This window comes from Schistosoma haematobium, chromosome 2, assembly GCF_000699445.3.
Source record: "Schistosoma haematobium chromosome 2, whole genome shotgun sequence".
Classification (NCBI taxonomy): domain Eukaryota; kingdom Metazoa; phylum Platyhelminthes; class Trematoda; order Strigeidida; family Schistosomatidae; genus Schistosoma; species Schistosoma haematobium.
In genome coordinates this window covers 28,161,913-28,175,193 of record NC_067197.1, presented here as the reverse complement: position 1 = coordinate 28,175,193, position 13,281 = coordinate 28,161,913, and the positions used below count along the sequence as shown (strand labels likewise).

At 32.2% G+C, this 13,281-nt stretch overlaps 1 protein-coding gene across 1 annotated transcript in view; it reads right to left on the bottom strand.

The window, feature by feature from the left end:
* The window catches only part of PCNX1 (Pecanex-like protein 1), a 65,427-nt gene that overhangs the window by 17,763 nt on the left and 34,383 nt on the right, over positions 1-13,281 (bottom strand). The window contains exons 19-23 of the mRNA XM_051208110.1: positions 10,100-10,713; positions 6,370-6,551; positions 5,129-5,306; positions 2,899-3,007; positions 1,651-1,780 (exon numbers count right to left, since the gene is read on the bottom strand). Of these exons, the coding sequence (XP_051067995.1) occupies positions 1,651-1,780; positions 2,899-3,007; positions 5,129-5,306; positions 6,370-6,551; positions 10,100-10,713 (1,213 nt within the window). The remainder of the gene's footprint in view (positions 1-1,650; positions 1,781-2,898; positions 3,008-5,128; positions 5,307-6,369; positions 6,552-10,099; positions 10,714-13,281) is intronic.

Sequence of the window (13,281 nt, the reverse complement as noted above, 5' to 3'; positions counted from 1 at the left end):
CACATGGGCTCAAGTATCATGAAGGAACAAATGGATTATGAACCAATTATTGGTAACCGGGTATCATGGGACTGCATCTCCTGACGTTGCTTCACTGACACATGGATCAGACTTTCAGGTTGAAAGGCTCTGGGTGTGGCCTCCTAAGAAAACCACCTGCTTCGGTTTGTGCACCCGGACAGTATCACAGCCCTCACACAAATCAAATGAAATTTGAGTGGCGTATATATATTTGGTGCCACCTTGTACCAATATCTTTGTGTTCAAATAAATAAATATATAATAAGTATCTGTTAGTCAGATAAGTGTTTCAAATCACCTCCTTATGTACTGATTGACAGGTATAAATTGTGATGAGTTGCAGTATTGTATTGTAGACATATGATCATATGAAATACCTGTAACAATGCGTCAATCTTTGTGATGTATTATTCGGTGATAAGAATTTCTGCATAGTCTAGCAACGATGTGACAACTACATTTAGAAACTTTTTTGTATTGGTTGTTTGAATCTTCTCATTGATGTGTAAAGCTGCAATTAATCAGTCGCTTATTGGTAGGCATGCAACATGTGCAGATGGCCTCGATGGGCATGCAAATACATCTAGTTGATAAATCCGAAATAAGACGAAACGCGCGTCTTGGATTGTAATGCTAGCCACCATCCATTTCTGATTATAATACATTTAGAAAGTCTGTGGATTTACTGTTAGTGCTTTATAGACAAAACAACCAAATATGTTATACCGATTATATATCAATGTGAGAAGTAATATTTCAAGTTGCTAATGTTGTCCAAATTACATGCTATATGAATAAACGATATAATTGTAGAAGATACAGTGTGTATAGTATGAGTATCAATTAAACACCCAGTATGTTTACAGCCAGGTTTTTATTTGTACCAGTAGAATCTCGAGGTCATAAAATTTAAACTGACAAAACTTTCATTTGTATATGCTGCAGAATAAGTGAATCATATGGAATAAGTAATTATCATAATGGACACAAAATTAACTTTTTAATTGAAATAGATGTAAAACAATCAAATTAACTGTACACATTGAATTGATCTAACCCGTATTGTAAAAAGTGTAGACAAATTTATCGTCCTAAATATTTTAAATTATAAAAGATTCACAGTGTATTATATATGTACACATTATATTATGCAAAATGGTGGCTTAATGTTTAATGCACTCAGCTGTTAACCATATTGCTGGTCGTTACTCCGCATCATTTAATACGGTGCAAGTAGGTGAATAACATAACTAGTCATTAAACAAACTATGTGGGTTAGAAATCAATACGAAAATGTGTATTTGGCAATATGGGTTATCACAGTATGGAAATTTGTGGAGACTGTAGTATTTCCACAGTTGGATTCACGAGTCGATCTAAGCTGGACCACCAATGAGAACGTGGAAGTATAGGACGACTGATTCATCCTAGCTTTCACGTTTTCCATGGTGGTCTAGCTTAGATCGACTCGTGAATCCAACTGTGAAAATATAGGATTAGATAAAACATATAACAGTATACTGTAAAAACTAACACAATTTTTAAATACTATGAAAGATGTATTCTACAAGCAATCTACTTAGTATTTAAAATTATATTTTAAACTATAAAAATATATAAACAACATACCGATGATTAGTCTCCCAAAAACTAATCGGTCTTACATAAGATGTAATAAAAATTGCACTAGCCATAAAAGGTTCCAATGGTGCTGATAAAATTGTAGAAAAAATGCAATTTGCGAATAGGAATACAGAGTCTAGAAATTAATTGTATTAAAGCATTAAAATGAATCACGTCAAGGATCATAGAGATGGAGAGAAATTTATATATATATATATAAACAAAGAACAAAGAGTCGTTTCAGTACGCTGAAAGAAATAAAAAACGTAAACAAATGAAACTGAGTTCAGCTGATTTCGTCCGAAATCAATGACAGAAATGTAGATGTATCCACTGCTTTATCAGTTTTCAAAGTATTGAATTTTGACATTATTCTATACATTGACATTTCTGAATTTGATGCAATATATTTGAAATACCTTTGTTTTGGTTTTTTTTCTTGTAATGGTTTAGATTTTTGTTAATGTTAAGACTGATTATTACTCAGTAATACTAAGATCCAAATGAAGTTAAACAGAGCCCCAAGTAGAACGGAACTACTTGTGTCGTGAATACTACTACTACACACTACCCAACCCCAAGTGCAGAAAGGTAAGACTCAGATGGGAAGAATTAATTTATTGTTTCACACAGAAAAACACAGTGGCTTGGTAAAATATGAAAATCATATATTAAATAAATCATTTGCGTTGTCCTTTACATTCCTCTAATTCTATTATTATTTTGATTGTTCTTCGAATTACTTCCTGTTTTCTTCCACTTAAGCTTCTATTGAAAGGTATTCTACGTCCGATTGGTGGTACATATTACTTATACCTGTCAGCATAAGTAGCATATACAACAAAATATACTTTCTTTTTTTAAAAAAAAAAAAATTTCCCTTCTCGCTAACATTGATAGAATATTTTTCGCCTGAATTTTTACAGCATATTAATCTTCGCCTGTTATGTAAGTGTGAATTACGCCAACCTAAGATGGTGTATATACATTCAATATCAATTTATTTTTAAAATTGATTGACTTACTGACCAGATAGTCTTAATAGTCCTCAAGTCAAAGAGAGATTTAGCCTAGGAAAAACACGTAATAAATATGCAATTCTAGACTTAATTACTGAGTTTCAATCTCAAGAGCTGTATGATTTGAATTTAGGAAAAAGTAGTGATTTTCTTACACTAATTACATATGAAACCTTATAATTTTGGATGAAACATAGCGATATTTGATTGTTGTTTTTTTTCAAAGAAAGGATACGAGGAATTGAGCCAAGTTGTACAACTGCATGTGCAACAGAACCCCAAATAATATTGAATGGAGCTAAATACACATAGATGAAATGCAATTTTCGGAATAATTCAATAAACTAAGGAAGAAATAAAAAGAGAAAATATTCGATTGGTTAGATTATTATAGACACATTTCATTATGCAACATAGCAATATAACTCTTTTTATATATCAGTACGGCTCGCCTTGAAATCTCTGTAACTTAATGAACAATATTTAGTTCATTCAAATTGGATGGACATATCCCAACAACGGACTGATCGATTACAATTCTGAACGTTAAAGACAAAAAGTTTGGATCGTCCTCTATAAACAAATCAAAATTCACTATCAGTGAACAAGCAAACAGCTATCTGAAATCAGTAGCTAAATGGATAAGATGTCAAGCGCAAGGTACTGTCTTCGAGTCCCGGTGTGAACATCAACATTGGGATTAAGTTAAGTCCAGCTGAAAAGTCTACAATAGGATGAAACCTAAGTTCTGGATTCCGTTGTTATTCACTATCTAACCCTGCTCGAAATAAGGGTTGTTCAAAAAACTCAATGAGAAACAAGCAACAGAACATTCAGTAAGGATACTAGAGACAAACAAAACGATTAGAAAGAAAATAAGTTCTGAACATATTTGATAGATGTTTATCAACGGTATTCAGGATGCGGGTTCTATTCAAATTAGGGTTCATCGGCTGGATACATCTGCACCACATTATTTGCGTTAACACCAAAAGTTCAACCTAGTACTTTTCGCTTTAAAATTCCAACGCATTATATAAAGGACTTCTGAATCCAAGTAATCAATAACCTGTTTAATAAGTGTGAAAGTAAATGGCTGACGAGTTTAAAGTAGGATAAAACACACGTACTGGATTCGAATGCCAAATATATGAAGACTTACGACATTATCCTGTACCGAAGCAAACCACTCAAAATGCACACGTGGAAATAGACTGTTCAATTACCGTCCTAAACATCAACAACAATAAATTACAAAACCCTGAACAAAAACGAGTGATGTCTTTGGTCAAATAATCCGATTACGACCAAAAATACAATGAGGTAATATAACCAATGAAGGATAAGTGATAACTTTTATGAGATACATGAAATGTTTGCGACTTTATCCGTAACTACGCTGTAAATAAAATAAAGTTATGTGTGCACACTTATACTCTATAAGATGAAAGGGGAATCATATACAATAAAAACGGCAAATAAATAAACCTAAGTATTTCACATCCTTAAATTACTTATTGTTTGAAAACATTCCCTATAATGAGATAAAGACTACAGACCGAATTCAATGAACACATACTGTGTAAATCATTCACCAGTCTACAAAGTAACAAAATCAATTTATGTGGGGCATATGTCTCGAAGACTTTCTCCAACACATTCGTTTACTTCAGTTGATTAAAAAGAACAGAAACTAACACAAACACCACACAGTCAGTTGCAACGTAGAACCTGTCCGTAGGCACATCGGTTCTATTTGTTATATCCCAACCCCATTAGCACAAAGATGAAATTGTCAGACCGAATTCCCGAATAGTAGAGGTAGTAACAGTATCAGTGGTAATGGGAAAGATTAGGGACCAAAGATACGATTCGAAAAGAAAATATAAATTAGTGAAATAAAAACAAAAAAGTGTCATGAGAAATTTAGAATCTCAGAATTTGCGGGAAGACAAAGAATGGACGCACTTATGCCATTGCAAACCGCTGGTTACGATAATCGCGTGAACCCTAGCCATGTAATATATACCTATTAGTATGGCTAAATATATCTGTTAGTGATTTGATGGACTGGTTGGCCAATCCATAGAAACACAAATATACTAAAGTAACTTTTTCTACTGAACTGTAATACCTGTTAATATAAAAAAAATGGTGCAAATGGCAAATCGGTAGGTGAGATAGTGAATCTTTAGTGCCTGATGTGACCAGGATTTCTATTACGTACCCTTAACCATCACCTACCACGATGTGCAATGTTTGCTACTGAGAGGTTAGCATGATGAATGAATTTATTTACAGAACGAATTTTCGATATTTTATCGACCTAAACATTAAATAAATATCAGAACAAGATAAAATACTGTTTTCTATTATATTACAGCTTTAATTATTAGGGTTATAAAGACATGAAAAGCAAACGAGAATTATACATACAATAGTAGAAGAAAAAATATTCAACTCACCTTGCTAACAAGAAGTGATACAAAGAAATAATTAATAGGGAATGCTTCTTTAAAATTGTAGAAATCAAATGAAAATAATAAATTCGTGAAAAACAAACTTAGGTAAGTTTGTTTTGCACAACAAAAACCATTACGTAACATTTTCATACTACATACAATAATTATGAATGTGGATAGTCTGAAAAAAAAGAATAAATTAAAATTGTACAATTAAAAAGACCCAAAAACTCAGAAGTTTAACACTTATTTGTCCACTCAACTCCAAGCCACACATCTCAATAAAAACGAATGATATTATCCAAATGTTAAATTTGTAGATGGAATGAGGTTAAAGTAAACAAGCCATTATAATTTATAAATGAGTGATATTGCTTTATTGCAAACAAAACAGTGACCTAATGACATGTGAGGTGATCGGAAGTAGTTAGCAAAAAAGCCTAGATCTGGGTGGCATACGTCACTACGGCGTAGCCGCATTATTGAGGGGTCACATGATCTCTATAGCATTTGAACCTAACTTCACAATCTGAGACATTACCCTTGAGGTACTCGGTCATGACTGAACTAGTGTAGGAAAAGCGCACTGAATTCGGATGGTTAAACCTAACTAATAATATCATTAAAATTTTGAAGCACTTCACTTTTCATTTGTTAATTCGTAAAAACTGTTTCATTGTTGACTTCAATCATCGATCTATGGAACAACTTTTAGTCAAAATAGTCCAGTAGTCACTTCTCTGTTTCATTAAGTCAGTGGACCAAGCATTAGAGTGAAGTTTCTTAGTGCAGTGAATGCTCTTTTGAGTAATAACAAGATACAAACAAAATACTGATTCATATTGTGATAAAGCCAAGATTAATTCTGATTAGGCGGTCCTTCAAAGCAATCAAATTTCGGAAAGAAAAAAAGGACTAAAGTAGAAAAGTAACTAAATGAAGGGATTGCCAACGCCTAGAATTAGAAGATTGGCAGGTAATTAGCTGTAGAAGCATTTGCTAGTCAAAAAAAATGAAACTGTGTAAAAAGCTACGTTTAGTTTCCGAACGAAGATTGGTGAGAGAAACGTCTTGATAACATTGAACACCACTAGAGTAAGAATGTTCTAACTAATATAGTTTGAGTGGGTTATCACGATATAGCGAAACAAACAATAAAAAGTAAGACACTCTTACTGATACAATTATGTAAAAGAAAATATTATATTATATTATATATATATATATATAATCATAATACTTACAACGGTCCAAACTTCACTGCCATTGAATCAAAAGATTGAGTGACCATACACATAGTAATAACAGGCAAGAACACGTTTCTTTCTAACCAACAAAGCCAAAAATAAGCAACTTCCCAGCGAATAATTCTTCCGTGAAGATCAGGTTCAACAACAGGTTTCACAAGCAGTAACCATGGATACGGCTGGAAAAGAGAGCAGCGAAAATGGCATAACAAATAAATAATAAACATTTTTTTATATAAGAGTGTAAACCTATCAAAGCAGAATTACTATTATTATTATCAGCTTTATTCAATATTATATATATATATATATATATATATATATATATATATATATATATACAATATAGAACTCTCAGCGTAAAGTATTTCAACAAGTTTCCGTTTCTTTCTTCTTGGTCGGTCGTGGCGATAAACATCGAGTGATCGCCAGTTAGATGTCTGCAGTTTAGTAAATGAACATCTGAATAACGTGCATTCTTTTCGTTGTATATTGCCAGCAACCACATTGTCTCTTATTGAGTTTTTTGTAACTTTGACAACAAAAGGTTGCACACTTTTCAGGAACGCAGCAGAATAGGTTATGCGATTAATAAACATAATGATATATTAAAACAAACAAAAATAGATAACTTGTTGAAATATCTAGACGGCAGGAACAGGTAGCTCAGATGCTCAAGCAGGCCGCCCTTTATAATAATTCGCAACCTTGAACCTGATAATATGATTATTCAAGAGGGTCATTCTTTATAGACAACTTACGATGTGGGATGGATGTGTTCCACCACAGGCTAACATAACTTACATCAGTACAATATGAAAACAGTAAAATGAGTGATAGCAAAATTAAACATACAGATTATAGAATGAAAACGACAGGTGAAATCAATGAGTAAGAAGTATGGAATAACATTAAAACTGAAGGCTTACAAAAAGATGGAATGAATGCAGCTGTTTCCAATCAACAATAAAAATACGTTTTAACCATAGATGATTACTAAAGTATGTTGAAAACTAGGAAATCTACACAATTCATTACAAATTAAACTAGCATTTGGTGACTTTGTAGATCTTGGTTAAGTAGTTCATCACTTTCTTACAATGCACTCCTATACTAACAAGTATATCGCATAGAGGAATAGTTAATAACTATGTAGGCATAATACATGTTCTAATAACTTCAGTCGATTAATGTTTACAGCTCTATTAATTACATTGTATTTCTAATTAGGACTGTGCGCATATGCTCAGTATTACTCAAATGGTGGTTGTATCAGATACATCCAACATATCGGAAAGATATTTTTGTCACATGCTACATATTCCATAAATCCATAAAAATATTAGATAAGTTTATAGAATAGACAGATTGTGGCTGACAGTGAATTATAGGATACGCGTTTCGTCCTCTTTGAGACCCATCGGCTGAATCTACATTCATTCAGGAACGAAATGCGTGTCCTGGATTCCACTGCTAGCCACAATCTATCTATTCTACAGAACATGTGATGAGATTTTTGATAAAGTTTTGTTCTCTGAGCTGGATGGTTTGGTTGTGGATTTTTCATCGTTCCTCTGAACGACATCACCAGCACAAATTTCAGGCAGAAGTGAAGTGTACGAATTTCTCCACATATAGCTCACAGATTATCCTGTAAACCTTAATGTTGACTGGTTCTTGTTGACCTGTCATTGTTTACTTTTTTATCTTGGTTGTATATCCCATTGGTTTGATTTTTGGTCCTATGTTTGTTTATGTGTTTATTGCACATTGAAATCGATCCAATCTATCAACCAATCGGAAAAATTATGTGCAAACATAGGATCAAAAATCAAACCAATGGGAAATACAGCCAAAATAAAGAAGTAAATAATGACAGGTTTAAGGTTATAAATCTTTTCCACCATGTGACGAAATGACTATATCAAGGCAATCGAAATAAGAGGCAGGTTTTTCAACTAAAAACGATCCAAATCCAACCAATAATACCGACAATCGGATAACTCAAACCATAACGAGTTAAATTATATTAATTTCTTGTAGATCAACCAATATAGCACAAGACTCAAATCCATTTTTCCATGGTAAAAAAATATTTTTAATTAGCTAATTACAAAAGTAAGCATATGCTTAGTCATACACGCTGGTAGGTTAAACGAAAAGATAATACATTCGCTGTTTTGACGTAAATGAGAAACTAAATTAAAATAAAATTAGTGAATACCAAATTCCAGTTACATTATTATAAGTAAATAGCAAATGAAAACTACAATCTAAATTATGTTTTTTATGCTGCATAACACATACCATTGAAACATGTGATAAGTTTTAGAAATAATAAATCATGTATCAATTGTTTTTCAATGACAAAGAAATATAGTTTAAAATTTCATCAGGAACAATATGATGGATCATAAGAATCATTTGCATAGATTAAAGAAACTACGACCATTAGGATTACTTAATCTACCATGAAAAATTTACAAATTATTTATGAATAATACAATTAAATTTTGGTCTAATTACTTTACAAGAGAGAGAGTATTTTATACCAAGTTGAAAATAACTTGTATAAAGATAGTGGAGCGATGAAAAAGTGGTTAGAGTCACAGTTTTACCCAATTGTCCCCAAATCTGAACCTTCCCCCATCTATTTCAATTCAAACATTTCACCTAGGTAGCATCCTTAACTTATTAAGTCAAGTACACAAACGTGTACTTGGTTAATAAATTAATAGAAACGAGAAAAAAGTAATCATTAGCTTCTATTGTAGACGTTACACATTTACAACCTACATATTATGTCAGGCAATGACAAGCTGGAATTTTCTTATAAGGAGTCAAATCAATTCATCACATTCTGTAAATGCTGTTTTAAGAAAATAATACTTTTAAAAAACATACCTAAAATGTTTTGTTCTCTCATATGTCAGTAGATTGACTTTTGCCCAAATATAGATATCAGAATTACTTCATATTTTAGAAAAACACTGTGTCATTTTGAATGAACCAATAAATTGGTTTACCCCACTCGAGTTCTCATTCACTACAATATCTGCTGATAAGCACAAACCATTTTCAAATCACATAAGTATCTTTCTAAGGTACTAACGATTTCAACAAGAATTTTGACAACCGATTGGACTCGGTCGACATATACTTACATCCAAGTTGAACGATCATGTCGGGTTTCTTTTATAGATAGGACTACTACTTATAAACTGTCATACGACACCAAGTAGCTTGGGTTATTTGTGACACTCTACACATTAAGTTGTCTAGTATGACAGTAAAAACCGGTATAAAGAAGCAGTAACTTGAATAACAACGCACTTTTATAGAAATCTCTATGCCATTTTATAGATATTCCTTAGATAAGAAACGAACCATGTTTTCCTAATTAAAGTATATTTGTAATATTTGGTTGAATAAGATTGAAACCAATAAAATACACAATTTCATTCTATATAAACGAAAAATGTACAACTGCTTTATACCAGCGCATTTTACTGATACGAAAAATTAAGGTCAATTTGTGTAAACGAGAGCATCGATCAAAGATACTACTATATGACTCAACAACTGTCCAATGTTCCCTAGTTCTCACTGGTTATCCCTAGCCTAAATCAGTCCTTAACTTAGTACAACAAAGTGAACAATTCCACAAACTTACTCCGCCAAAAATATATTGTTAAACAAGTTATTAAAAGATATAAAAATGACCCACCTTTCTAAAATTAGGCCAAACATAATGCAACAGAAAACCAAGTACAACACTGATCCAATTTAAAATGTAACAGTAATAATAAGAATGAAAATCTGTAGAATCAATAGTAGTATTGATTATAGTAATTGTCAAATGAATAAGGAACGCTAAAATGAACCATAAAATACAAGAGAGTAAATCATTTTCAAAACGTGCCAATAATGAGATTCTAATTAAATTTGGTAAAGGATCATCATTTTTAAATTGTGATTGTGTTGTTTTTGAATCGGTGGTTTGATATTGTTCGGTAGCCACTTTTGAATTATCTTTACTTATTGTTAAAGTATTCACAGATGCTGATAGATTCTGATCAATTACAAATGATGGTAATGTATTGTTACGATTATTATTATTATCATTGTTATTGTTATCACCATTATTAGTATTATTGTTGATCTTATCAAGTGTAGAGAATTTCTTATTTTCAGAATTATTAACATCCTGCGATTCAATCCAACTGGATGATACAACAATTGTTGAAGGTGCTTCAAAATTGTATTTAATAGCGGGTGTAGAAGTTGACTGAGTTAAGCTATCTCGACTGATCAATCGACATGGCAAACTATTACTTTGAACTTTGAAAAAAAACAAAGGGAGAAGAACAGTAGTTTTTCAGTAAATAATAAAAATAATACGAATAGTAGTACTATTGTATTTATGCTACACATCCTGATAGTCGAAAAAAAGAAATCTGTACTATTATTATTTAGTAAGTCCACCTTCATGTTATTTCCAACCTTAAGCAATTTGTAAAAAAAAATATTTAAACCCATTATTTATAGTAATTACGTATACTCAGTTATTGACTACTTCAACGAGCAGTTTGCTAGTGTAAGAGTTGGTTGGAAGAAATTTGGAGACGGGCAGGCCAAAAAACAAATTTACTCCTTGAATTATAGTGTTTACAAAACATTATCATATCTACTATCACTAATACTGTGATGTGTGCTACTGATGTCGACAGATATAAGTAGTATGTATCATCAATCGAAAGTGAAATGCCTGGAGACAGAAGGTTACGAAAAGAGAACGAGAACAGGGAATGATTGGTGTGGAAATGAAGGAACAATAAAGCTTGAGACGATGAATTGACATTTTGCAAATGAAGTATTTACTGTATGGTTCTCAGATTTTACTAGGATATTCTGTCATTTTGTGTTCAAATATATTCGATTGACCCCACTTGTGTTCTCGTTCACTACAATATTACTGATATCGTTTTTGCTTCTACTACTCTGATAACTTTCTTGATGATTTCATCTTCCTATGCTGACAGCGTGAGGCAACTTGAACTGATCCATAGATATTTGAAAGCTTCTACATTGCTTATGAATCACTAATTATTATTCAATGATGGCAGATAGTAGAAGATTCATGAAACAGGATACATATTTACGCAACACTATCATGATTTTTTTTCTTGATTAAAATTCATACCAGATTATCGAATTTTCCGTCCCGATAAAATTTCCAATTTTCGTTAAAAACAGTTAACTGATCAAAATATTTTAGTGGTTGAATTCACAAGTCGATTTAAGCTAGGCTAACATTTAAAACCTGGAAGCATTGGATGGCTGTTTCTTCCTAGTATGGGGCTCTTCTGCAGTGTGCGTCAACGATCTCACACGCAAGACTCAGACCCAGGACCTTCGGTCTCGCGCGCGAACACTTAAACTCTAGACCACTGGGCCCGCATCACACAGTGTTAATGTCTAACCTCAATCGGCCCATGATCTTACACGACCTTTCATCCATTGTCTGAGATGAACAACTGTCTCACATCCGAAACGGATTGAATTCCACTGATCATAGCTTTTCACTAGAACTCCTAGAAATTCATTTCCATACTAATAATTATCAAAACATATTTCAACTATTATAATTAAATTTGAAATTTATTATATTTCATTATGGTTACTTGTGAGATATTAATACATAGTGATAAAGAATATTTTCAACAAAGTTGTGGAGTAATAAGATGTTTATTTTAAGGATATTATAATATTTATATACACGTGATATTGAATCAGTTGAGTAGAAAATTACAATCATATGTGTCTACTTACTTTGATTTGTGCAAACAGTTTATATCGACCCAGGTCACAAAAAACTAGTAACTTAAAAAGGCAACTATTCAAAATATCCACATAGTTATTGAGTTCCATTAGAGAATTAATTTTGTGTAATAACAATATGTAAATGAATAGTGTTATGGTGTTTATATTCAGCACTTGCATTTTAAAATTATTACATACCTGCACTTAAATGACCATTGAAATATAAAAAAAGTAGTTATACCAAAATAATTCAGAAAAATCATTTACACTGATGAATAATTAATTATTAAGTTTGTGGAGATTATTGAATTTCATTGAGATCATGGATCAATCTAAGTTAGGCAACTATTGAAAACTTGAAAGCACTGGATGCCCGTTTCGGTTGAGTGCAAGATGAAGGTCTGAAACTCGATTCCCAAATGAGGCATCGTAGATGTGAACTACTGAAAAGTCCCAGTGTATCCAGATTTTTAATGGTTGCTTAAATAAAATCGGTTCATGATTCCAACGAAATAATTAATTATTCAAAAACTTGAAGAAATAATTTGGTTGGCTTTAATAATTATACACGGTAGTAAAATCGAATAATTTTGTTGAAGGAGTCCCAAAATATCTCTCATTAAAGTCTCCGAAGGCCAAGAAACTCCAGGAAAAGGTTTATCCAAACAGTGTTGAATAAAAGCTTAGCAAAAACACAGAAAATGCAGAATCACGTGTTTGGTTTTGTTTGGATGTTCATCTATACTGCTATATAATTAGTATGGTTCCAGAAATTTCTAGAAGCTCTAAGTCATGGATAACCCCATAAATACTCTCGTTTTTCTTTACATGGACTAACCTTGGAGTAAAGCTTTCACTAGTAATTTTCACCTTCATTCTATCGCTCTAGTTGATGTGTAGTAGTTGAAATTATAGAAACCGGGTAGGAAGACAGTTTAGGCATATCAGTAGTAGACTGATGAAATCTGTTTACAGTAATCGGCACAAAAATTGAGTAAATATTCTGCAGTTAAACACTTCAGAATAACTTTCAAGCAAGTTTGCAAACGTTTAATAACCCAACACGTTGTTAAAATAATAACACCT